This window comes from Balaenoptera borealis (assembly GCF_965194805.1).
Source record: "Balaenoptera borealis genome assembly, chromosome: 10".
In the NCBI taxonomy this organism is placed as follows: Eukaryota; Metazoa; Chordata; class Mammalia; order Artiodactyla; family Balaenopteridae; genus Balaenoptera; species Balaenoptera borealis.
This window is the reverse complement of record NC_138874.1, coordinates 103,466,045-103,493,123: the sequence shown is the minus strand read 5'-3', so window position 1 is coordinate 103,493,123 and position 27,079 is coordinate 103,466,045. Positions and strand designations below refer to the sequence as shown.

General features: G+C 38.3%; 1 protein-coding gene across 1 annotated transcript in view; it reads right to left on the bottom strand.

Annotated features, from left to right (window-relative positions):
* Nucleotides 1-26,847, bottom strand: part of TRUB1 (TruB pseudouridine synthase family member 1) — a 35,988-nt gene extending 9,141 nt beyond the window's left edge. Inside the window, exons 1-4 of the mRNA XM_082407850.1 lie at nucleotides 23,233-26,847; nucleotides 19,878-19,976; nucleotides 13,782-13,837; nucleotides 7,548-7,629 (exon numbers count right to left, since the gene is read on the bottom strand). Coding sequence (XP_082263976.1) covers nucleotides 7,548-7,629; nucleotides 13,782-13,837; nucleotides 19,878-19,976; nucleotides 23,233-23,512 — 517 coding nt within the window. The 5' untranslated portion in view covers nucleotides 23,513-26,847. The remainder of the gene's footprint in view (nucleotides 1-7,547; nucleotides 7,630-13,781; nucleotides 13,838-19,877; nucleotides 19,977-23,232) is intronic.
* Nucleotides 26,848-27,079: the final 232 nt, after the last annotated feature.

The window sequence follows — 27,079 nt, the reverse complement described above, 5'->3', positions numbered from 1 at the left end:
AGGATTTAAAAAGAAATCAAGAATAAAATCTCTAAAGCAAGTACATCCAATAACTGGCCAAAAGAAGGACCTTTGGTAGAAGATGATAGGTACGATAGAAGTACCATAGAACTCGAGTAATTATTCTTTGTTTAGCAAATTAATAAATCATCAATGTGATAGTATTCATTTGAAATTAATTTTTTAAAAAGTCACTCCCATAAAATTAATATATACAAGACCATGTTACATGTTATTATTTGCTTAAAATTTATTGGCTCTTCCAGTGAACTTCCAACATGAAAGCTGGTACTTAACTGAATATGGAGTTAAAAGCAGGATGATGGATTTTAAAACAATATTCAGAGACTCCCCTGGCAGTCCAGTGGTTGAGACTTTGCCTCCCAATGCAGGGGGTGTGGGTTCGATCCCTGGTCGAGGAACTGAGATCCCACATGCCTCATGATCAAAACACCAGAACATAAACAACAGAAGCAATACTGTAAACAAATTCAATAAAGACTTAAAAAAAAAAAATTCAACCAGGATAGAGTTAAATGGTTACTGGACAAGCCTTGTCACCAAAAGCAGCTGTTAAACTGGAAAAAATACAACAAACAACTGTTTTCAAACATTAGACAACACATAGCAAGGACTATCATCCCTGAGATAAGGGAAAAAAAACAAGGTAAGGCCCACAATCACTTGCTTTTGCTTGGGGGTGCTTTCTGAACTGTACTGCAGGGAGGGGAATAACAAACAAAGCACTGAGCAAAGATCAGAATTTGGGGAAGTGGCAGCAGCTAGAATTTGAGAGCATTACACAGAGAAAGTGATGTCTATAGGGGTCCACTTGAAACTGGCTAAATTCCAAGCTGCGCATATATATAGTGAGTCTTCACAAAGTTAAAAAAAGAGCTACTACCAAACCTCTTACAAGGCTGGAAGATGTCCAAATTCCAACCCCTCAGAATGAAGAAACTTTGCTGAATACCCCAGCACTCGATAGACACCCAAGAAAAGCCATGCCTTTGGAGTAGGGCTAATGCAGACCTGAAAAAAAAGTCTACTTTAGACCCATCCTAACAAGGAATCTATACAAAAGCGACTAGAATTAATAAGTGAGTTTAGCAAGGCTGAAAGGCATAAGATTAATACACAAAAGTCATCTCCATCTATGTATATCTAGCAATGAACTATCAGAAATTGATATTTAAAAAATCCAATTTATAATAGCGTTAAAAAAACAAAGTACTTAGAGATTTCATATACAAAAGAAGTGAAAGATCTGTACATTGAAATCTATAAAAATATGGCTTTATTTTTGCAACTTTTCTCTAAGTTTGATATTATTTCAAAATAAAAAGAAAAATCTTAAAGGAATACTATGAACAACTTTATACCAATAACTTGGAAATTTGAGATGCAATGGACAAATTCCTAGGGGAAAAATTATCTAGAGTGACACAAGAAATAAAAAATATTAAGTTTGATAGCTAGTAAAGGAATCTAATCCATGATTAAAAGGCTTCCTAATAAAGAAAACTCCAGAATCAGATGTCTACCAGTAAATTCTACCAAACAGTAGAAAGAGAAATAATGCCAATCTCACATGAATTCTTCCAGAGAATGAAAAAAAAGAGAAAGAATACTCCCCGTCCCATTTTATGAGGTTGGTATAACCTTGATATCAAAACCAGTCAAGGACATTAACAGAAAGGAAAAATACAGGGTAATCTCACTCATAGACAAAAATGCAAAAATTCTAAACTAAATATTAGCAAACTAAATCCAACAATTTATGTAAAGGATAGCATATTATGATCAGGTTGGGATTATTCTGGAAATGTAAAGTTAGTTTAACATTTGACTAAGGAGGAAAATCAACAGATACAAAAAACATTTGATAAAATTCAATGGCTGCTCATGATTAAAAAAACAAACAAATGGCAAATTAGGAAGAGAAAACAATTTCCTTACTTTGATAAGAAAGCTATAAAAAAAACCTATAAAAGAAAATCTATAAAAGTAAGGTAGGGGCTTCCCTGGTGGTGCAGTGGTTAAGAATCCGCCTGCCAATGCAGGGGACACGGGTTCGAGCCCTGGTCTGGGAAGATCCCACATGCCGCGGAGCAACTAAGCCCGTGTGCCACAACTACTGAGCCCACATGCCACAACTACTGAAGCCCATGCGCCTAGAGCCTGTGCTCCACAACAAGAGAAGCCACCGCAATGAGAAGCCCATGCACCACAACGAACAGTAGCCCCTGCTCGCCGCAACTAGAGAAAGCCTGTGCGCAGCAACGAAGACCCAACACAGCCAAAAATAAAAATAAATAAAATAAATAAATTTATAAAAAAAAAAGTAAGGTAGCAGGGCCTCCCTGGGGCACAGTGGTTAAGAATCCACCTGCCAATGCAGGGGACACGGGTTCGAGCCTTGGTCCGGGAAGATACCACATGCTGCAGAGCAACTAAGCCCATACGCCACAACTATTGAGTCTGCACTCCAGAGCCCGCGAGCCACAGCTACTGAGCCCGTGTCCCACAACTACTGAAGCCCAAGCACCTAGAGCCCATGCTCCGTAACAAGAGAAGCCACCCCAATGAGAAGCCCACTCGCCGCAACTAGAGAAAGCCCGCGAGCAGCAACGAAGACCCAACACAGCCAAAAATACATAAATAAATAAATAGAAAAAGTAGGAAAACTTGCTCTTTCAGATAACAAGACTTATTCTAAAACTATAGCAATTAAGATAGTTTGGTATTAGCACAAGGACAAACAGACCAATGCAACAAAATGGATTCCAAACAAACCCATGCTTATAAGATGCTTGATTTGTAATCCAGGAAACAAGGTAGTGGGGAAAAGTGCTGGGCCAACTGGATATCCATATAGAAAAAAATGGTGCATTGTAGATGTAATGTGAAAGGCAAAGCAATAAAGCTGCTAGAATATAGAAAAATATCTTAATGCTTTTGGAGTAGGAAAAGTTTTCTTAAACAGGACACTAAAAAATTAACCATGAAGGAAAAGACTTGATAAATTAGACTAAAAACAAGAACTTCTGTTTTCCAAAAGACACAACAAAGAGAGGTAAAAGACAAGCCACAGAGAAGGAGACAATATCTGTAAACACGTACAACCAAAAAGAAGAGCACATATCCGCAGCATATGAAAAACTCGTACAAATCAATCTTTAAAAAGAAAAAAAAGGTGACTCAATAGGGAAAGAACAAACAAAACAAAGCAATGGGCAAGAGACCTGGACAATACACAAAGATGGCTTGGTAGCCAAAAAACATATGATAAAGTGCTGAATCTCATTAGGAATGAAATCAAAACCACGATAAAATACCACGACACACTTACCAGAATGGCCAAAATTAAAAACATTACTAATTGCCACGTGTTGCCAAGGATGTGGAGCAAGTGGAACTCTTACACGTTGCTGGTAGAAATGCAAAGTTATACAACCACTTTAAACTGTCTGACAATTTCTAGTACAGTAAAATATTCACTTACCCTACGACCCAGCAATTCCACTTGGGTATATATTCAAGAGAAATTATTGCACATGTCTACCAAAAGACAAGTATAAAATACACAGAGCAGCTTTATTCATAAAGCCCCAAACTGGAGTCAACACAAATATCTAACGACAGAAGAGTGTGTGTGTATGTATATATATACACACACATCTCTCTACATTTTTTTTCACACAGTGGCATACTACACAGCAATAAAAAAGTCCAAAACGGGCAAAACTATACTATAGTTCTAGAATTATCAGCATAGTGTTGGATGTTAGAATAATAGTTATCTTTGGAAAAGAGAGATGTTATAGTGACCGGGATGGGGCATGAGGGGGGTTTCTAGGAATTTTCTATTTCTTGACTAGATTGGTAGCTGCATGGATATTTGCTTTGTGATAGTTCATTAAGCTGTAAATTTATATTTTCTCCACTTTCCTTTATTTGTAAAAATACTTTATAATAAAAAAAGTTTAAGTACAAACAAAAGGCACCATGGGATGACTGATACCCAGTTACTCACTAGCCCTACTATAGTGTGTGCCTTATTTGTTTAAATGACAATTTGAGACCCAATTTAACTTTTCAGCTTCCTCTAGGAAACGTGGGCAGCCGAACCACAATCCAAGAGGAGCCACTCCCATTAGATACAACATTAGCTGCATCCATTCCAGAAGACTTGGCCACTTTCTATTTTGGGACTAAGAGGTGGTCGTGCTTAGAACAGAGGATTAGGGGGCTTCCCGGGGCTTCCCTGGTGGCGCAGTGGTTGGGGGTCTGCCTGCCAATGCAGGGGACATGGGTTCGAGCCCTGGTCTGGGAAGATCCCACATGCCGCGGAGCAACTGGGCCCGTGAGCCACAACTACTGAGCCTGCACGTCTGGAGCCTGTGCTCCGCAACAAGAGAGGCCGTGACAATGAAAGGCCCGCGCACCGCGATGAAGAGTGGCCGCCGCTTGCCACAACTAGAGAAAGCCCTCGCACAGAAACCATGATCCAACACAGCCAAAATAAATAAATAAATTAAAAAAAAAAAAGAACAGAGGATTAGCAAGAGATACCACTTTCATTTTACATTTCTTGCCTCCCAAAAGAAAAGCCACAGGAGGTATAGAAAAAATTATTCCCATCACAGGAGCTGTTAGGGCTTTCCAGAAGCTTGGCCCATGTCCAAGACAGCCTGGGAAGCCACAACCTTAGTGTCCTGAGCTCCCTGAAGAACAGATGAGCACATTGAAGCCACATGTCCTCAGAGACACCAGCAACTGTACCTGAGACTTAATACCTCGGTGTGGATGAGAAAAGAGCAGCGGAAGGTAGGAAGGTGCTTTGCTTCTCCTGTGACTTCCCTGCAGTCAGCTTTGCAAACGCCTCTATCACCAGCCTTGTTTATTCATACACTAAATGGTTTATTCTAGATGCCACACATTGTTCTAAACACCAAGAACCAAAAGAGACATGGTCTCAGCCCCAGTTCAGGAATTAACATGTAAATATATACTTAATAAATGGTGAAAAACACTATTTAGAAATAACAGAAGGTGTCAGGATAGAGAATAAAAGAAAGGGCCCTATTAATATGGTTTGAACGTTACGTCTACTGAGCTACAGACTCATTTTCTATGGCTAAAAATAGTATTTGTCTAGATAGGATAAAATGACCTAAGATCATTCACTTGCCATTTACTGCATACTGCCTTACTTTATCCAGATGTCAGTTGTTCTCAAGAGGTTAATTAAGAACCGTATTTTTGATTGTTATAATGATTGGGTAGGGTGGCGACATCAGCAGCACTTAATAGGCAAGGACCAGGGATGCTAGGTTTCCTGCAATGTGCAGTGGTACAGCACAGTGAAGAACTGTCCTATGCCCTTGCATGACTTCTGGAGGTCTGCCAGATGTTCATGTGGGTGAAAGTCTGTTTATAATTACCTTAAGCTAGAACATAACTCCATTTCCCATTTAAACGCAGAATTTTTTGTACAGTCTTACATATACTGAACTTTCCAGTACTGAGTCATCAATATAACATTCCTGTCAGTCCGCATTTGACTTGTGGCAGTCACAGTGATTTATGTATAAGTATCTGTTATATATAATATATATATGACTACTTCATGAAGACTTTCCATGTAGTAATATCTGTGTATTTACATAATGATGTGGCTATTTTACTATAAATTACCTTTATTTCTTCTTTATAGTCCATTTACTGTATTACATTGATTTTTTTTTTTAACGTGTATGTAGCGGAGAATACCTCTGACTTTTATTTCAGGATAATAAAGAAGCCATTAGAAAATATAGGTTAGAGGTCTTAGTATTAGTTCACAGAGGGTTGAGAACATAGGTCCTAGTTCTCTATATGACAGAAGTTCCTTAAGGAAACAGGGTAGGTCTTATATTTATCTTCCCCCTGGTACCCTGCTGTACAGCTTAAACAGATGACAAACATTTACTGATTTACAGAAATCATACAGAAAAATCATGTCAATCAGCAAAATTCTCTGAGCTCTCATTTTCTGGGACTACAAATACTATTCAATAAACTATAGCGAGCTCTCCTTTTCAGGGCCTAAAGAAAGTTGCTTTTCAAGATTACAATGAGACGATTTTAACAAACTAATATGCTTTCTTTAAGGTAAGTAAATAAGGTTATAAATGATACAGTACAAAGTGGAGTTTTTAAAAATTCCAAAATGCTTAAGGGCAGGAAGGAAGAGTATGTCTAAGTAGTTCCATCACCCTGGTCCTCTTCTAACATCACCTACTCAACCAACTGCACCATCATGTAACCAGTTTTACAACCCAGAAACCTAGGTCGTGGTTAACAACCTCCTCTCTGTCATTACCCCATCCAACCAAGTCTCACCAACTTTACTTCCTCACCATTCTTCTAATTATATGTGTACTAACGTATACTGTAGGATACTCTGGAAATCACTGACATCCTCCTAGGCCGCTTTAATCTTAAAAGCATTCTGGCTGAAGATTACAGTTGGGTTTCCATTAAGTGAGCATCTGCTATTATTCCATAATAATAATCATTTCAAGGCTAATTCAACATCTATTTTTTAAAAGACTCAAAATAAATCCGTGATTTTTCTTTTCATTTTGGTGCTTGATTAATCATGCAAGATACTAAGCCACATATAAATGTTAACAGGACAAGTGAAGCTATTATGAACAAGAAGAAGGTTGGTCTAACTACTAGAGTAATATGTAATATATATTAAGACCACTCAACACAAAAACATAGGGAAGCAGATGCTAGACTGCCTATAGGTACATTAAAAAAAGATAACATTAAGCCCAGGCAGAAAAGAAACCCAGGAAGCTTACAAATAATTCACAACTGATGACACAATAATGTAGGTGAACTGACTGTACAAAAACCACAACTGCTGCATTATAAATAGCATAAGCACTATGAGAATTGCTAGGAAACCATTTCATTTATCTATCCTTTCTTAAAGTAGTGCAAGAAGGAATGGTAGAAAAATTAAGGTGGGCCCCAATGAGTTCTGCTTTATTGCTAGAGAAACAGCTTTCCTTTTGTCTTATCTTTTTACATACTCCAAAAGCACAGGAATATGATCAATTTTAAAGTACTAAACCTAGTACATTTATTTCAACAGCTAAGAGATAATTATAAAAAACAAGACCAAAACAACAACAATGGCAAGATGCAGGTAAAATCTAGCAAGAGAGTTTCTCTGCTTTATTTCACATTCACTAGGAAAAATGTCCTAAATCCTAGCTATAAATGGTTTTTGGCAAGGGAGTTATTTGGAAGAATTCTGCACATTAAAGAAAAACTGATTATAGGAAAAGAGGCAATTATTATAAATCTTTCTTAACAGACATACCAAATAAGCAAATATGTGGATAAACCATTTCCAACCTTCTTAACACAAAGAAATGTACTGACAATTAAAATCACTGGGAATATGAGATTTATTTTAAATTCTGAATTCAGAGAAACTTTCTCTAAATATTAAAAACAAGGACTACTTAAGATGAACTTCATACCGTAAGGTTTTTCTTCTGTTACTTTCCCTGTAGAATCTAGCGTGTCAGTAGCTTTCCCCAGTTCGCCAGTGGCAATATACCTCTAGAGGAAGAGAAACAAGGGAGAGATATAGGCCATAAGGTAAAGAAGAACTGTTATGCATATCTTAAAGTTTATACAGAACCTTACTAATACTACCTGATACAAAATAAAGGCAAAAATCAATAGACTGTAATTGCTTTGTTAGTTTTTTTATAAATTTATTTATTTGTCTATTTATTTTTTGGCTGCATTGGGTCTTCGTACATGCTTTTTTCTCTAGTTGCAGTGCGTGGGCTTCTCATTGTGGTGGATTCTTTTGTTGGGAGCACAGGCTCTAGGAGGGTGGGCTTCAGTAGTTGTGGCACACGGGCTCAGTAGTTGTGGCTCGCGGGCTCTAGAGCACAGGCTCAGTAGTTGTGGCGCACGGGCTTAGTGGCTCCGCGGCATGTGGGATCTTCCCGGACCAGGGGTCGAACCCGTGTCTCCTGCATTGGCAGGTGGGTTCTTAACCACTGTGCCACCAGGGAAGCCCCGCTTTGTTAGTTTTTGATATGTGGGAAGTATTGTATAGATTGAGGAACATTCACAAACTTCCCACACCAGCCAACATGACAAGGAAAAGCCTGATTTTATTGATAATCATGGCTTATATATATACTGTTACTGTAAAAAAAAATTTTTTTAAACCAGTTTTCTACTGGGCAGTTTTGACTTTGAAGGAAAATTTTCAAATATACCTATGAGTAGAGAGAATGGTACAATAATCCCCTACCTAGTCATCTCAAGATTCAACGATTTTACCATACTTAAAAGTAAAATTAATTTTTAATCAATTTATTACTTCTTACATGAAATACCAAGAGTAATCTTAGTAACTTGTTTATGCATTTAAACAAAAGCTAAATATGTAGAAAATAAGGCAAAACTAGTATAGCATAAGTAATGTACATATGTGTTTCTTAATAAAGAGAAATTGCTACTTCTTAAGCTCTCTGAAAGGATAAAAGTCACTTCTCAGAACTGCTCATTATTCACAAGTGAAGAAGTAGATCACTGAGTTAACTGAAGATTGTTCTGCTTCCCATCTCAGGCCACACTTATACTACATATTCTTTGTATTCCTCTCTTTTGATCAAATTCAAATTTTATTTGGAGGTTCACATGAAGTAGTGAGAAAAATGCAAGGAATATAATTCCCACTGAAAAGAATCTGTAGTTACGCTGAGCAATTTAAGCTGGAGAACTTTGCAGAAATATGTTTATTAATGATAAGCTTATTATGCTACCACACCGAAAACATGTGGTTTTTAATATCTTCATTAAAAAGCAATAGCTCTATACAGTTCATAAATGTAAGTCCTTCAAAATTTTCAATATAGTACTTATGACATGTATGAATATTAATAGAGTATAAAGAAAAGGTACAAATTAGACTACCTCTGGAGAAAGTAGATTAGAGATGCTCTAATCTCCGAGAGTTGCTAAGTTTCAGAGGAACATTATTCAAGTCACACTTCAGAGTTGACATTGACTGGTTAACCTAAAAATGTTACTGTATACCTGGGGGAAATTACTGCTCTCTGAACATATCCCGGGGGAAAAGTTTGTATATCCCAATGATAACACTTGTTCAAGGGTTGGAGGGGGATACAAAGCTGCTTTCTGATGAAATGCTGGCTTTGCCTACAGGTACTATTATGGTTTATCTCTGCATATATATATATATATATATACATATATATACATATATATATGTATATATACACACTATATACCTGGAAAATGCTAGTTAAGAGTCTTTATATGGCATCAGTGATTTCCTAATAGAACATCAACCCTTCCATCGCTCACTGGTTTCAAAAGCACATATAAGTAACCAACTTATAATTAGCAATATAGAAAGCTAATAAAGATAATACTCCAAAACCTCATCAAAGTCTGTTACTTCAAAGTACATCTGTCATCCAGATTCTGCTGAATGACTGGCTCAAAGAAAGTATAATTTAGGGAAGAGAGTAAAGGGACTATGCATCTATTGCCTTCTTCTAGGTAATCTGTATTCCACAATTAGATCAAGTTAGGTCAAAGGGATGTATTAGCCTAACCCCTTAGAATTCTTTTACCAACGTTATATTTCATGCAGATCCCTTCTTCACCTGTTGTAAACTATTTTGAGAACCACTATCTGTCACTCAATATCCCTTACTGTAAGAAATTTCTTTCTGACTATAATGCCCAGAGTAAAGTCTCTTCCTTAAAAAACTGGCATGCTTTCTCTTTCTAATGAATGTCGTATTTTTGCTTAGGCCACCAAAAATCACAGATAGAAATAAAAGCAACGAAATTAACTGTATTCAAGATTTCCAATAGAAATTGCTTGAGTAAAATTAATGTCTATGGAACATGTAGCCAGAGAGACCCAAGAGGCCTGAAACTCAGGAGAGGGAGACTTGGGGATAGTGAAACACTTGAGAACAGTAATAACAGTATTTATTGAGCAACTTTTGTATAACCGGCACTGTACAGAAAACCTATATGCTTTATGTAAACATTATACTCATAATCCCAAAAGAGAATGCAGTGAGAAAAAAAATGACTCAAGAGAAAGTTGATCATTGGCAGAGCAAGGCTTACCATACGACAAGAGAGAAAGCTAATGACGAAGACAAGGAAGGGCTCTTTTCTTAAATCTTACTCCAATCTGATTGGGAAGGAATGCATGAAAGGAGTGGGGTGGTCTAAATAATCTGTGGTCTTCACAAAATGGAGGCAAATTAATCTGATGGCCTAAAGATTTTAGGTAAAGGTCAGCACTCCACCCATTACTTGATAGTGTTGGTATGAACTGGTATTTATTACACTGAACAGGATTCTAAGGATATTTCTTGGTTCAGCAGGAAAGAGTGTTAGGCCACATTCAATCAGCAATGTCTCTCCTTAGGACTGGATAGTGAGGCAACCGTGTACTACGATATGGCTATAACATGAACAGTGAATATCTGCCATCCTAGAACTAAATATTTCTATTCTTGAGGTAACCCCACTCTACACATACTAAAAGTCTAATTTTTCTAGTAGCACTGTGATGCAAATAAAAATTCATCTGTAAAAGTGGAAAAAGTAAACATTAGGTCAAACAGCAGGTCTGTGCCCCATTAGAAGGCTGCAGACAATTTTTTAAATGAAAGAAAGATATCAAGAGTACACTGTACATAGGGTTAAAGTTGTTTGATAAAATTTTTGGTTCTTATACATGAATGGATACATAGAGTCATGGTGTAAAATGAAATCCTTATTGTGGGTCTTCGTCAAAAAATTTTTGAAAGTCACTGCATAAGAAGATCTCCAAGATTCCAGCCAGTGCTAAAAACAAAATCTATTTTAAAAAATTCATTAACAGGGCTTCCCTGGTGGCGCAGTGGTTGGGAATCTGCCAGCCAATGCAGGGGACACGGGTTCGATCCCTGGTCCAGGAAATCCCACATGCGATGCAACTCAGCCCATGTGCCACAACTACTGAGCCTGCACTCTAGAGTTCGTGAGCCACAACTACTGAGTCCATGTGCTGTAACTACTGAAGCCCGCAGGCCCAGAGCCCGTGCTCCGCAACAAGAGAAGCCACCGCAGTGAGAAGCCCATGCACCGCAACGAAGAGTAGCCCCCGCGTGCCACAACTAGAGAAAGCCCGCGCACAGCAACGAAAACCCAACACAGCCAAAAATAAATAAATAAAATAAATAAATTTTTAAAAAATTCATTAACAGCTTTTAACTACTTTTGATAAAAGTGTAATGTCCAACATACTTACAGGTAAAATTTAAAAGATTTAATTTTTTCAACAAGTACATAATCTAAAATTAAAAGTATAAGAAACACAAATAGCTAACAAGATAATAACGCTTATTTTTGAAACATGAAACACCTAAGAACTAGGTCTCTATAATAAGATGCACCTGGGATTTTCTATTTACTTTATAGTCATCTGAGGATCGGTGATTTCACTGTATGACATTCAGCTTTCCTAGCTGAATACCAAAATGGTTTGTGATAAATAAACTTAAGCCAGAGCCAATGATGTATTTATATTTCCAGTCATCATATTTCTGGAAATATGCCTGGAATTTACAGTGTAAAACCTTTCAACAACACATAGTGTGTTACATGTACTTGTGGTTTTGGAGGGGAGGGCTGGATAATGAATATTCCAGTGAACTTCACGTATTTTATCTTGGGGGGAAAAAGAAAACAAACATGTTCCTTAATATAAATATATCTTTTTGCTATTATTATAAAAGTGACTTTTCATTGTAAAGATTTTGGAGAATACCAAATAATGTGAAAAAAGAAAATGAAATCATCCATAATCCTGTATCAAGGTAACCATTGTTTATATTTTAGAATTAAGAAACATACATCAGGGCTTCCCTGGTGGCGCAGTGGTTGAGAATCCGCCTGCCAATGCAGGGGACACGGGTTCGAGCCCTGGTCTGGGAAGATCCCACATGCCGCGGAGCAACTAGGCCCGTGAGCCACAACTACTGAGCCTGCGCGTCTGGAGCCTGTGCTCCGCAACAAGAGAGGCCGCGAAAGTGAGAGGCCCGCGCACCGCGATGAGGAGTGGCCCCCACTTGCCACAGCTAGAGAAAGTCCTCACGCAGAAGTGAAGACCCAACACAGTCAAAAATAAATATAAATAAATTAATTAATTTAAAAAAAATGTACTTTAAAAAAAAAAAAAAAAAGAAACATACATCAAGCAACTGGCAAATCCTGTAACAGAAACAGATTCTAAACTCTATGTGTCAGTATTTAAGTACAATGTTCAAATTTACTGTAAAACTGTCAAACTCCTCCACTCTAACACAGTTTTTATATTCTGTGATTTTTTCAACACCAATATTTTGAAGACTGCAGAGCAAGCTGCATGGAGATTTTCCATTTATCGAAGGTCTTAAGATCCTTCCAACTTAAAGACACAGGTTTTTATGCCAGTTAATAACTAAAATGGGATATCAAAGGCAACAGGCTCTCCAGGGCTTTTTATTTTAAGAAAAGCTTACTTAGACCCCTGGCACTCAGAGTATGGCCCAAGGGCCAGTATCCACCATGAGGTAAGTTCAGAAAATGAAGGTGCTTAGAAATTTCTTTAGCAATTTGACATTGCCATAACATTTTAATTGTATTTTATAAAAGTCATCAATCAGTCTGCAACGAAATGGGAAGTTTTTTAAATGGTCTTTGACCACATTTTTTTTTTTTTTTTTAAGAAACAATTTAGACAAAACCACTTTATCCAAACTATTTATATCCTGCTTGGAGCAAGGGTTTTAAAACAAATAAAAAGTTTAGTCCAGGAAATTGCTGAAATTCTTCCCGAACTAGTGGCATATTAATCTTCCTTCCACAGGCATTTTCACTGGCCCCTAGCCCCAGCTATCATAACCAGCACCTAGTTGCTAATTAGAATACAGATATTATTATCTCTTTTAAAGCTAGAAGAGACCCTTGAGAGAATCAAAACCATTTTTCCTAAGGAAAAATTGAGAGGCCCGGAGAGGTCAAACACTGACATCTAGACTTGTCTTAGGGCTCCCCTGCTATTTCGATGAGGGTTCTCACTCAACAGGTTTAGAGCCTCTCCTGCCTCTGCCTAACCCCTCCTCCCTCTCCTAGCAAAAGCCTCGAAAGATGCTTTTGGATTTAGTCAAGGAATGATGTAACATCATCTTAAAGAGGCCCCATTCTTTTATTTAGTAAACATTTTATAGCCATTGAACAAAGCATATCTTTTGCTGGAAACTGCATGGTTTACAAAATGGTATTGCTTCTACAAAAATTCCAAGGTTTAAAAAAATCTTCTGGTAGAATTTATGATCTGTAAGTTCCCTTTCATTTAAGAAATACGATTATACAAAACCAAAAAAACCTAAATACGTATGTTTAAATTATGGGCATCACAAAAGTTTTGCTTCTATGAGTCAAATTTGTTTTTCAATCATGAATTTATAGTCTCAATATTTTGAATCTCAGATATCATGATTATAGACATTGTGATTAATACTCAGTGTTGACACTCATTCATGCAATTTATACAGCTTATTTTTTAAGCTCATTCATGCAATTTATACAGCTTATTTTTTAACTGATAAAATGCAACACATAGGTCATTAAGAAAACACTGAAGAAAAACAGAACCATTCCAGTATTCTTACCTTGGACCCTGACAACATACTGGTCAACAGTTTTGTTCCCCTTCCAATTCCAACCACTACAAATCAAAGAAAGAAATATCATGACACTCTATTGTGAAAACTAGGTTTTAAAAATGTTTTATGACATACACTGGTCATAATTTCCTGGCATATGTAATATACAGTTGGAAAACCATTTATTTAGCATAATGTGAGGGTTCCTATTACTCCAATCGGTTGAACTTGTCCTGCAAGTAAGAAATTCTGAAGTCGGGGTGGGAGACTTTTTTTCCTTTTCCGAAGTGTGAAACATAATAGAAACCTCAATCCAGACAATTAGATAACAAAAAGTTTTGGAAAAACCTCAAAGGACTCACTGGAATTTTATATGGGCATCAGTGAAAATACATGGTACAATTAATCTTGGTATGATAAAATATTTGACAGAGTTCATTATTAAACAAAGCAAAAGCCATCATCATAACTAATGAACCATTTAAAGATGATTAGTGCCCAGCACTATACAATCAAGAAAATAGAAACAACAAATCAACCCAACACAAACAAGAATACAGGGTAAAATGAGAGCCTGGAGAGTGTATGTTCGCGTAGGCCATACACAAAGTACAATGGCTCACATGTCTCCTCAATTTCAGACATTATCCTTATGACAACACATTTCACCAGCCGAGGATGAGAGGACATAATCATTTCTTCACCTAAGAGCAAGCAAATTTTTGTAAGAATTGAAGTATTTCTCATTAATGGATACAATTTTGTAAAAGAACACAATATAACCACCACAATTCAGAATTATAAGCAACAAGGAGAAACGACTGGCAAGCTAAAAGAATTATCATGAATATTTATAGCAGATTCACTGAGTTTACTATGAATCAAATTCTACTCTAGATGTTTTCCATTCATTAGCTCATTTAATCCTTATAACAACCCTGAAAGATAATACAATTATCCCTATTTGATAGGTGAGGAAAATGAGGCATGGAGAGACTAAGAACTTTGCCCAGCATCTCACTACTAGTAAATGGTGGAGTTAAAGTTCAAACCAGACTGACAGCAGACCCCCTTCCTCTCATCCCCCTGCCACCTTACTCATCTAGCCATTCTTCCCACTGCTACCAGCCTAAATCAGCCTATATACTGTAAACCTAGCTATTCTACATCTTATCCCTTCCTCTTCCAATTCATACCATTTCTGAAAACCTATACTGCACAAAGCCCCCAAACAATCCTCAATAGGGTCCCAATGCCTACAGTACCAACTACTTAGTAAAGTATTCAAAGTCCATCCTTTGAAACACAGCTCACATCCCAACTCCTTCATAAAGTCCATCCCAAACCCCCACCCCTCTCGGCTTCTCTGACAGGCATATTGGTTCAAGGACCAACATAAAAACTGTCTGCCTTCAGGATCCTCTGTTGAGCATAGCACTCTTCAAATAACAGCAGCTCCTGCTGAGGCAAAAACTTTGTACAATAATAAAAGATTCAATTCAATTTTATTCCATTCAAGAATCCCCAATCAATATTTTGCAAGGAGCTCCCATGCACTCAATCCCAAGAAGAACACTTTTAATGGAACAGCACATTTCCTGACTTTGAAAGAGCTTATAATCTTGTGGGAAAAATACAATACAGATAAGGGAAACTGCAAGTGCTCAAAAAAATGTTGCCTGAATTAATGAGCAAATAACTCTAAATAACAATACAACAGTATATGATTGTGTCAAAATGAACACAGAGAGAATAACTGCTGTAGGAGGTCAAAGGAGGGAGCACTCTAAATGGCTACAGAGGCCAGAGGCCAGAATGCTTCATTCAAGCATTTAGCGTGAGTTAGCGCTTAAAGGATGTACAGGATTTGAAGATGCAGATAAGGGAGAAGCATGTTCTAAAGAAGGAACAAACTGACAAATTCTCAGATGCAAGGATGAGCACAGTGGGTTTCTCAACCAGAGTGCAGGGTGTCTTAAGAGCTGGCTGATGTGTTTGATTCTGTCATGGTTTCAATGCTGGACTGACAACGCTTTCTCTGCTAGTTCAGTGATCCAGAATGAAACAAGACGGCATCTTAGAGTTACCCTGCTTAACCCTCTCATTTTATATCCGAGAAGACCAAGGCCCATCGAAGTTAGGTGATTAGTGAAAGCAGAATTTTAGGAAGACTAATACAGAAGTGGTACACAGAAAAATTAACTGGAGTTGAGACCTAGCCAACCAGCAGCTTTTCATTCAAGGGACAGTTTATGGGACAGAATTTTTATTCAGCTTTTTCCCACTCAACCATTCAAAATTTTATTGTATAGGTACAGAAATAAATAAGACCTGGTTTTAGCCCTCAGGGAGTTAACAAAAACAAAGAATACAGTGAAGTTTTACATTAGCAATATAAAAAAGCAAGTGGGCAGGCTTCACATGTAGGAGACAGCATTTTAACCAAATCAGGAAAGGTTAGTAGGATTTCCAGAACTAAAGAAGACAGAGGTGAGCAGTTTATCTGAGAGGAAAAGCATAAGCAAATACACAACAGTTTGAAAAAGTGTGCAGAATTAGAAGAATGAATGAAAACCAGGATTTTCCAAGTACTGTCTCACAATTACTACTCTATCTCCCAAATTTTCTGTGCGCAGATGTTTCTCTATTAAAAAAAAAAAGCCACTATCTGCAAACCTATACAAATGTCCTAATACTCTATTCTCAAATCATTGAATTTATTTATGATGAGAGTCACTTTAGGGCCGGCAAGTCTCTTACACATGTAATTCCAAAGCATTTTGCAGTTGGAAGTTTCTACTGCCATTTATCTAACTCTCCAAGACCCTTGCAACCACCTTAAAAGACCAGTATCTTTCCACTTCCAGGAATTTATCTTAATAATCCAAAACAAAGAGGAAGTTTTATTCATAAAGATGATCCTTACAAAATCAGTCCTACTAACAAAACTGGTAATAACCTCCAATGACCTCAAATAAGGAAATGGTTAAATCAATATGACATCACATAATGTTGCCATTAAAAATAATGTTTATTTTCCTCTTAGAACTGCTTTTGCCGCATCCCATAAGTTTTAATATGTTGTATTTGCATTTCATTTGTCTCAGGATATTTTTTGATTTCCCTTTTGATTTCTTCCTTGACCCACTGATTATTCATAAGTGTGTTATTTAATATCGTTTTCCTCCTGTAATAGATTTCTAGTTTCATACCACTGTGGTAGGAGAAGATACTTGATATGATTTTAACACTTTAAACATACACAATTATATTGGTCAATTATTCCTCAATAAAGTCTAAAAAAAGAAAAAATCATGTTTACAAATATTTTTAATTAACATGAAAAAATGCTACGTTATGATGTTAAGTAAAAAAAGAATACAATGTACATATATACAGTAAAACAGCTCAACTTAAAAAGTCTGCATAGACAAAAAGCTAGGAAGAAATATAACAAAAATGTTAACAGTGATTATTGCTGGAAGGTAGAAAATGTATAAGTTTTATTTTCAACTTTATTTTTTTTGTATTTTCTAAATTTTTTCACTGTAATTTTCTAACCTCTAAAGTTAAAAAACAACTTCTAAAACGGTGTATAAAAACTTAGTTTCCATTTTAAGCAATTTATAATAGATGGGTATATTAGTTTCCTATTGCTGTTGTAATAAATTACCAACATAGTGGTTTAAAACAAAACAAACTTATTATCCTACAGTTCTAGAGGTCAGAAGTCTGAGGTGGGTTTTACTATGGTAAAAATCAGGGTATCAGCACAAATGCATTCTTTTCTGGAGGCCCTAGGGGAGAATCTTTCTCTGGAGCCTTCTTAGAGGAGTTTTCTTGCCTTTTCCAGCTTCTAGAAGCTGTTCATGTTCCTTGGTTCATGACCCCCTTCTTCATCAAGGCCAGCAATCTCATCACTACAAACTCTGCTTCCATTGCCACATCTTTTTGACACTCCTCTGTCTCCTCTTCCACTTTTAAAGACCCTTCTGATTACGCTGGATCCACCAGGATATTCCAGCATATCTCTTAAAGTCAACTACTGAACAACATTAATTCCATGTGCAACTTTAATGCCCCCTCGTTACGTAACCTAACATATTCATAGGTTCTGGAGATTAGGACATGGACATCTTTAGGGGGGCCATTATTCTGCCGATCACAGCAGCACATTTTATCCTCTTTCTTCTTGGATTTATGGTGCTGTGCCTTAGAAAACAGACGGTTATAACAAATAGGCTTCAACTCTAGAAGAGTTGAACTGATAAGAATCCTGAAGCCACTTCTAGAACCAATGGCAGAGAATGCTGTGATTGATTGGTAATTTCTGCTATGGACATGGGGAGCAGGGAACAAAGGCAGGAGTGCCAGGTATTTGCCATCCCAGGTTAGGACAGAGACTTTAAAACTGAGCAGGTCCAGGTTCAGCTCCTGACCTTGCCACTAACTATGGGACGGACCTCACATACAATAAGTGCTCAATATAAATGATTATTATTAGTTATGGTAAGAAACAGTAATTAAGGTGTCAGAATTTGCCCATTCAAGTTCTCTAATTCAGGAAAATGAATTTCCATGTTTTTTTTTCTATTCTATTCAGGTAAAGATGTTTTTGTCAACATGCATCAAATAAAATCTGTAATTTCAGAAAATGCAAAATCATAAACTGCTTCTAATTTTCTTGAAAAATACAATTTTATTCACCAATTTTATCCTTTTCTTCTAAGTAAGCATTCACTTCCTTTGGCTAGCTTAGATCAGGTTTGTTTTTATTTGTATCTAATTTTAGCTCTAATAAAATGGATTGGATCATGTAGCACAGTATTTTTCAAAGCATGAGTCACAATCCATTAGGGCAGCATGAAATCAATTTACTGGATTATGATCAACATTTAAAAAAACTGGAATACAATAAAATATAAAACACCAGGGCATGTAAAAAGGTAAGTATTGTTCCATAAAAGTTTTTTTCTAGTATGTGGGGAAGGGGGAGATAGGGAGAATCCCAACTTATGTATTTCTGTGATTGTGGATACAGTTACAAAAAAGTTTCTAAGAACATACTCTGTCCTGTGGATACACACTTTAGCAGTCTATAAAGATAGACTTTAGAACCTCTACTAGACGCAAAAAAAAAAAAAAAAAAGGATGGAAGAAAAAAGGATAAATGACTCTTCTCCCCTCAATCAATTCTATCAATTTTCCTCCACATGCAATAAGACACTGAACTAATGTCCCCAAGACAAAGTGACTTCCTCTGAAGAACTATAAGGTTCGCCTTCTCAAGAGAGCTAATGTCAGAGTTAGATTTGATATAAGCAGAACAAAGAGCCATATACCTTGTCAGGAGTCCCCAAGACTATCCCACCCTGGAAGATTCATTCATGGCTAAGATTTACCTACAGTGACAACCTAAGGTTACACAGCTGTATCCTAAGGGTAAAGACACTGGAGAAAATCCATGCTCAGGTTCCTTATTCTCTCACCCTCTTATGAGGGGGGACACTTGAGCACATTCCTTCCTCCAACAATCCAACAAGGAATAACATGTGTACAATGTTCCTGCTCAAGGGAGCCCATTAGAAACTCAGCACTCAAAGTTTTTATTGGAGGGGATGAGAGGAATGGTCACCCAGACACCGTCTGCCTGCATGGTGGGACAAAATCCCAGATTCCAAGACAGAAAGCAGGCGTTTAGCATAAACCACACTGTTCACACCAACAGTCAAGGCACAGTAAACCCATCCTTATCGGATGGAGAAGGGTGGGAACACAGCCAAATCCAAGTCCCCAGATGCAAGCAGGCCTTTCTAAAGATAGTGATTTCAGACCTGCTGTGTTAACTCTTTTCTGCATAGATACAAACTCTTTCTCAAAGTCCATCCAGACATAAAAGGGGCTATTTCTAACAGCCTTCTATACCTTGTGCCAAATGATACAAGGGCTTCTTGAGAAGATGGCACTATAAATCCAGTAGATCTGAAATCTTCCAAAGTGGACTGAAAATGGCATGGCCTTAGTTAATTTTATCTGTTCTTAATCAATATTTCTTTCTGATGTAAGTGGCAGTTACATCAAACTTCCATTCATATCTCTTACCCAGGACTCCTCGGGCTGCACTGTCTAGAGTCCCTCCATGCCCAATTTTCAAAGTCTGCTTTTTCCTCTTGGTCCATTCTGGAGAAGGCATTCCAGCTTCTATAAGAGTAATTGGGACGAAAAAAAGGTAATTACTGAGACAAATGAAGTAGAATCTCCATAAATACGGGATGAGGCAGTGTGGATGGAGTACTCAAAACAAATAAAAAGTACTGTACAAACTTAATATATTAAGATTATGACGATATTACTAACAAAGAACAGACTTTAAAATGTGCAGACGCTCCCTAAATTACAAAGAAATAGTATTCCCAAATTAGTTGTCTAGAAACTAGAATTCATTTTCCAAGGAAAAAAAAAATTTTTTTTAAAGTGGGTAGATATCCACACGAACCCACAAAGATCTAGTAAATTCCTGGTAGTAGTGGGCTGGTAGATAGAGAATGATGAAAAGAAGTTAGTTTTTACATAGGCAGCTAGTTTAATTTAAAGTCCTCAATTTCATTTCTAAAATCTCTTTTGTTCCCTGGTGTTCTTTGCTGGTCTCTCCAGCTACCTAAATGTTGGGAGTACATCTCATACAGGGTTACTTCTGAGAACACTAAGTCCCCAAACTATCTGTATGTCTGTCCTCCTCTCCTAATCAAAACTCTCAATTCCTTAAAGAAGCTAATCTCAACAAAAGGTTATGTGGGAAGAGGGTAACAGTTTAAGTTGCCACTTATACTCCAAAGCATTTAGATATAAAAAAAAGAAAGAAAGAAAAAAGATGCCAACCTGGCCTATCTCATATTCCTATTGTAAAAATTAAAATGAAATGATGCTATCTGAATGTGCTTTGGAAACTCAAAGCACTATAAAAATATGCTATTATCATCATCCTCATCATCATGGCATATAACATTATATTGAGAGAATATTGGCTACTAGGCTTCAAATGAGAAAGGAGAGAACAGCAGGAAGAGCTCTATTGATCTGTACCCCTCCAAACCCATCAAACCTTCCTTATTACCACTGACACAGAGAAGATGGAAAATAGAGTAAAAGAAAATGAAAAAAGAGGACAGAAACAGGAAAGGAGGGAAGGCAGAGTAACAGTGAAGAAGCCAGGTTAAATGGCCCAAAGGATAAGTTGGGTTGTAATTACCACCTTATTGAGTCAGAACTCAGTCTGGAACACAGTCCTATTGTCACTCTCTGATTACAACATCACCTTGCTTGGAAGGACATGACCATATGCTTTAACATAAATCTGTAAGGCCAGGCCTAGGATTCAAACCCTTCACTTTCACTTGCAACCCATTATGGATCTCTTGTACTGTATTCATAGAAATACTTTGGGGAACTCTTTGTATTTTTAACTTGACGGTCCTTGGAGTGTGGAGGCCCTAAAATTTACTGTCTTCCCTTTGTGTCCAAATTTACTTCTTTCAAGTTTGAAGACACACGGTCTCTACTATATTGGAATTTGGTTCACCCCACTGGTACCATTCATAGATGAATATTTATTAAGATCTTTTCTAGCTATAAAATTCTGTTATGTTTTAGTCCTTGAAGGATTCAAAAAGACGGAAGAGCAGAGATCTTAGTACGACATGAATCAATGTAAGGAAAGGCAAGGAATGTTAGTGGAGAGCATGACAATTGCCTGTGGCCTAAATCAGCGGTTGTCAAACCTGGCTGGCATTAGAATGTCTTGCCCTGGAATCTGTATCTTTAAGAGAACCTTCCCAGACAATTCTGACAGCCAGTTAGAATGGCATTTGGGAAGCCCTGGTCTGGCTAACATAAATATAGAATAGGCCAATCACAAGCAATATAGAAATGGAGAGTAATGAGAATGTCTACTTCTGAGTGAGTGGCTTCCAGAAGATGGTCCAGCAACAGCCTTGAAACAATCAATTTTAACTAAGTTTCAAGAGGAATTTCAGTTCTTTATAGGCAGATTAACCAGAAGGCCAGGGTATGGCTTTAATCCTATCAGAAACCTGTCTGAAAGAAAGAATGATAATCATTACCATGAGGATCAAAAAAGCCTTAGCTTAGCTAACAAATCAGGCCAAATGAAAGCAATTCTATGAAGGAAACAACTCCATGATGACACCACAAAGCTTGGCCTTGATGTAATTCCTTCCTTCAGCATCCCGTATATGACCCATCCTTACAGGTAAAAAAGTATAATGAAAATATAACAAAAGAATAAGCAGATATAACACAGGTATTAAACATCTTCAGGAATATACCTCTGCCAATAAACATTTGAATCTGTACTGTGTCAGTTTTAATTAACAAATTCCTACCAGAATATTTTGCTTTTGAAGTAAAAAGGGCAGGGGAGGCGGTAACATTTGCCAGGGGACACTAAACAAAGAAGAAATTTCCTGTACTGATTTCATAGAAAAATAAGCCAGGGCCAAACTCTGGAGGGCCTTGAAAACCCAGTTAAATAGTTTTATCACCAAAGTTTGCAGAAATTACTGCTATGAGCTTAGCAAGACACAGTGTCTTTCACCCTCCTCTCCATAGGCTAGCACAGGTCTGGCTTATTGCAAGAGTCCAAAAAAATCTAAGGTTCCTTGATTCCACTGTCTGAAATGATCTACTGGACTGATGAACTGAGAGATCCTTCAGGCTTTTCTAATATTCTCCCAGTGTATATGAGGAAACAAACAAACAAACAAAAAGAATGCTCTTAGAAGTGACCAAGTTATATTTAGTGTTCGTCAAAATGTGGTCCATTGACTAGTTACACCAGAATCACCCGGAGCAACAGTTTAAAAATGCAGTTTCCTAAAAATACCCCATATCCTCAGAATCACAGTCTCTGAGGGGGGCAAGGATTAGGAATCTGCATTTGTACAAGGGACTCTAAATAATTCTTATGCCCACTATATGAAAACCACTGTGCTGAGTCTTGGTTAACTAAGTAACATCCGCATTTCCAACGTATTTTTAAGAATGCAACTTTGGGGTGTATAGAGCCAGTGATTCCGTTGTGTAGAGTTCATCTACGTGAGCCAAACAAAAGGCTTCTGAGGGATCAGATTGTAGAAAACTCGTCTGCAGGCCCAAGAGCAGAGATTTATTTGTGGATGCGTGGGTTTTGCTTTTTGTTTTTGTTTTTTTTCCCTTGAGAACGACAACTGCCAACTAGGCTACAGGAGTTCACGTCAGGACAAGTCCAAGCCGGAGATGCCCCAGATTTCTGTCCAGAGCTTACACTGTGGCCGTGCTCCCTTTCCCTTCCTCTTATCTCTCGAGCCACGAGAGCGCGAAAAGCCCAGTGTGCTCTGTGCGGCTTCCGCTCTCACGGCGACCGCCTCGCCTCGGCCTGGTCCCCACCCGGCTGTAGTACCTGCCAGCAGCTTCTCCTTCAGCCGATTCAGCAGCTCGGCTGAAGTGGGCCCTTTGGGCTTGTGCACGGCGAACACGCCGCTCAGGGACAGCAGCTTAGTAGCCAACGCGGGCTTGGAGACCCTGGCTTCGGATCCGCTCCTGGACGCAACCGCCGCGGCTGCAGCCATCGCTGAGGATGTGGCGGCCGTGGCTGCAGCCATTCCTGCACTTTCGGGGACTGGGGCTGTGTCTGGTTTCAAGGATGACGACGATACCACCCCCGCCTCAGCAGCTGCCATACTTTTGTAGCCCAGACCTGTTTTGTATCGTGGAGTCGCACGCTAATGACGCAACAAGGAGTGCGCCCGACAACCCCCAGTCTTTCCCCTTGCTTCGAAGTTGCCCGGGCGGGGTGGGATCGCAAGGGCTTGTGGGAATTGTAGTCCGTGGCTTTCCCGTGCTGGCCGAGAGTCGCTGAGTCTTCCGAGGGCTGTGATGGAGTAGTTTTTCTCGTATAATACCGCCTGCTTCTTAGGTGGGGTTAGTTCGGTGCCGCAGGTGTAATTTGGGGTTGCCGAACCCAAACACCAAGTCTGTGTATATTTTCGGCGAGAAATCTCTTCACATCTCTCCCCCCGCCCCCTTCAAGAATTAAGCAGAAGTCAGCAACCAAGAATAGAAAACTTAAAATGCTGACTTCTAAAAAAAAAAAAAAAATGCTGACTTCTGCTGCAGCTTGTGAAGAACCACGGCTCCCGTGGTTCACTGCTTTATTCAATTTATTGTGCTCTTGGATTCATGGTTCAGAATTAAAATACACCTGAACGTAATCTCTTTTAGAGCAAAGAACATGTTTACCTTGTTCACTGCTGTATTCCAGTGCCTCACACATAGTAGGCACTTAAATATTTGGGAACAGATAAATGGATACGAGTTCTTCAAATTCCTGAAAGAAACCTCTAGGCCAAGCCAGTGCTAAATCACGTAGGCTTATTTTGATGCCCTTCATGCACTCCTTTCCACCCCCCAAACCCCACAACTCACATGTAATTCTTAAGAATTCTAAGATATTTAATACTAACTCTTCTGTGGATTGCATCCTTTAGGAACACATTGCTTAGGCATTATTGCAGTTCATAAAATTAAACTTTACTTTAGATTTGAGACCTGTCTAGAAGTTATTCACTCCCCAACAAAATTCAGGAACACTCTTCTGATCCTGGCAGAAGGCAAAGTGGAGAAAAATTCTTCATTTTACTTCTGCTTCAGATATATTAAATGGTATTAACAAGTGTTGTGAGACAGATAAAGTTTGTCTTCATTGTTCCTACAAATTTCCTTACAGCCACCCTTTCTCCTCATCATCCTTTTTCACATTAATATCTATTATCCTAATGATGCCTCTTAGCTACTCAGAATCGCCAATTATGGGATCCCATTTGAACTTGCCCCATTCATTCAAGAAGAACGAAAAAACGTTTTAAATACAATAATTATTTCTTCCTATATTTCCACCCTTCCCTGCCTCAGTCAGATCACCGGACTCTTATTAAATCTTTGGGGTGCACAACAATGTAAATGTACTTAATGCCACAGAACTGTACACTTTAAAATGGGAAATTTTATGTAACGTATAATATACCACAAAAAGAAAGAAAAAAAAAAAACCCAAAAAACAAAAAAACCAGCATCTGTGGAGGAGTGGGAAAGGGAGGGAGAGTTTTTGTAGGGTGGAAAGCTGAAATTCCTAGAAGCAGTTTACTTACTCTTGTGGTCTATTATAAAAACCTAAGCTAACTGAAAACATTATGCACAGGATGCCTTGGAGGCCAGAAGAGAAGAGAATTGTTTTGAGAATCAGGAGAGAGAAACTGAAAGATTGACAGGTCCCATGATTAGTGAATACCTGAGCCTGCTTCAGGATTTTCCCTTCTCCAGGAAGGTGGCTCGGCTTCAGAGGGGATGGCTACACCCTAGGGAGCAAAGCGTCCTTTAGCCTCGGTAAGATTTCTGTGCTCTTCTCTTGGCATACAAGCAGAGAACCAGGGACTTTAAGAGAAAGTTTAAAGCAGGCTTGAACAGTGATGACTTGGAAATTAGAGAGCCTTTTCCCAGTTGTCTAGACATCAGTAAGCTTCCCTAATTCTGCTGTGACTCGGATGGGGGGAGTGGAGGGAGGGCATAACTAGGGGTGAAAAATAACGCTTTCATTTGAATTTTCCACAAGCCCAGTGCAGAATCAGAGCTCATTTGATTAATAGAAAACAAAGAAATAAGTATTTCTTGTACATTTTATTTCCTGGATGCTAGGGAACAGCAAAATTAATTCAAAACTCTGCTATCAAATCTGTATTATTGGCGTCAGAAGCATCAAGTTCTAATTTTCTGAGGTAACCAACATCTCCCACTATGGGCAAGCCTTGCATTTATAAGTTATCTTAATATATGTGTGAGTTAGGGTTCTTTGGTTGGGAGTGACCGAAACTGATTCATATCAGCTTAGAATTTATCAGAAGGATTCTTTTTAAAAAGGGTTTATCAGAAGTGTATTGGAATATTTTGCAGAACCTGGGAAGTTCTCTCTTTTTCTCCCTCTCTCCCCACATCCTCCTTTCATGCTACTCTCTTGTGTCTTTTTCATTCTTCTCTTTTGCTTCTAACAGGCTTTTTTTCTACTCCTTACTCCACATTCTTGGTTTAGACCATCCTGTTTTGATCCAATTCCAAAAATACCCTGGATGAAGCCACTCCTGGCCACCTACTGAACATAGCACTTCACTAATTTCATTCCTCAATCACAGCACTTGCCTTGATTATTTTCCTGCTTGATTTTTCTCCATAGCCTGTTTCATCTGACATACCAAATATTTATTTATTTTGCTTAATGTCTTATTTCCTCCATCAGAATGTAAGCTCTGTGAGGAACTTTTGTGTGTTTTAGTCGCTGCTATATCTCCAGGACCTGGAATAGTGTCAGATATAGCACTCAATAAATAGTAGTTGAATAAAGGAATGAATAAACATGGCAGCTCCAGCAGAAACCATGTAGATAGAGGGGAATTAGCGCCAGTTCCTGGAAAGGTAGAGTGCTGGACACATAAAATATGTATATTCCCAGTGTAGCTTATCTCATGTGGCCTCAGATGTTTTTATCTCCATTTTATATGTGTGGAACTGAAGCAAAGAAAAAATAAGACTACCTACTGCTATGTAAAACTTCAGCTTTCTAGACTAGCTTCCATGCTGTCCTCAACTACCCATGTGCCTCCAAGGATTGTTAATTAATGGGAATCAAAAATTGATAAGACTTTCAGCTTTTATTCCAAATCTGTCACTGGCTCCCCCATGGTTGTATCACTGGGGCACTTCTCTGGTCCTTGCTATAGGGATGTGTGCCTGAGAGAGCTGCTCTTTACAAAGGCTTCTCCAACTGTTGCTCATCTGTGCAACTTTCTATAGATGACAGAATCATAGAAAATAGTGCTTGATGGGGACTTCCCTGGTGGCGCAGTAGTTAAGAATCTGCCTGCCAATGCAGGGAACACGGGTTCAAGCCCTGGTCTGGGAAGATCCCACATGCCTCGGAGGAACTAAGCCCGTGCACCACAACCATTGAGCCTGCGCTCTAGAGCCCGCAAGCCACAACTACTGAGCCTGCGCTCTAGAGCCCACGAGCCACAACTACTGAAGTCCAGGCACCTAGAGCTCGTGCTCCGCAACAAGAGAAGCCACCACAATGAGAAGCCTGCGCACAGCAACAAAGACCCAACGCAGCCAAAAGTAAAAAGTAAATTAATAAATTTATTTAAAAAAATAGCGCTTGATGAGGACTTATAGACCATATAGCCCGAGACTCTCATTTTAAA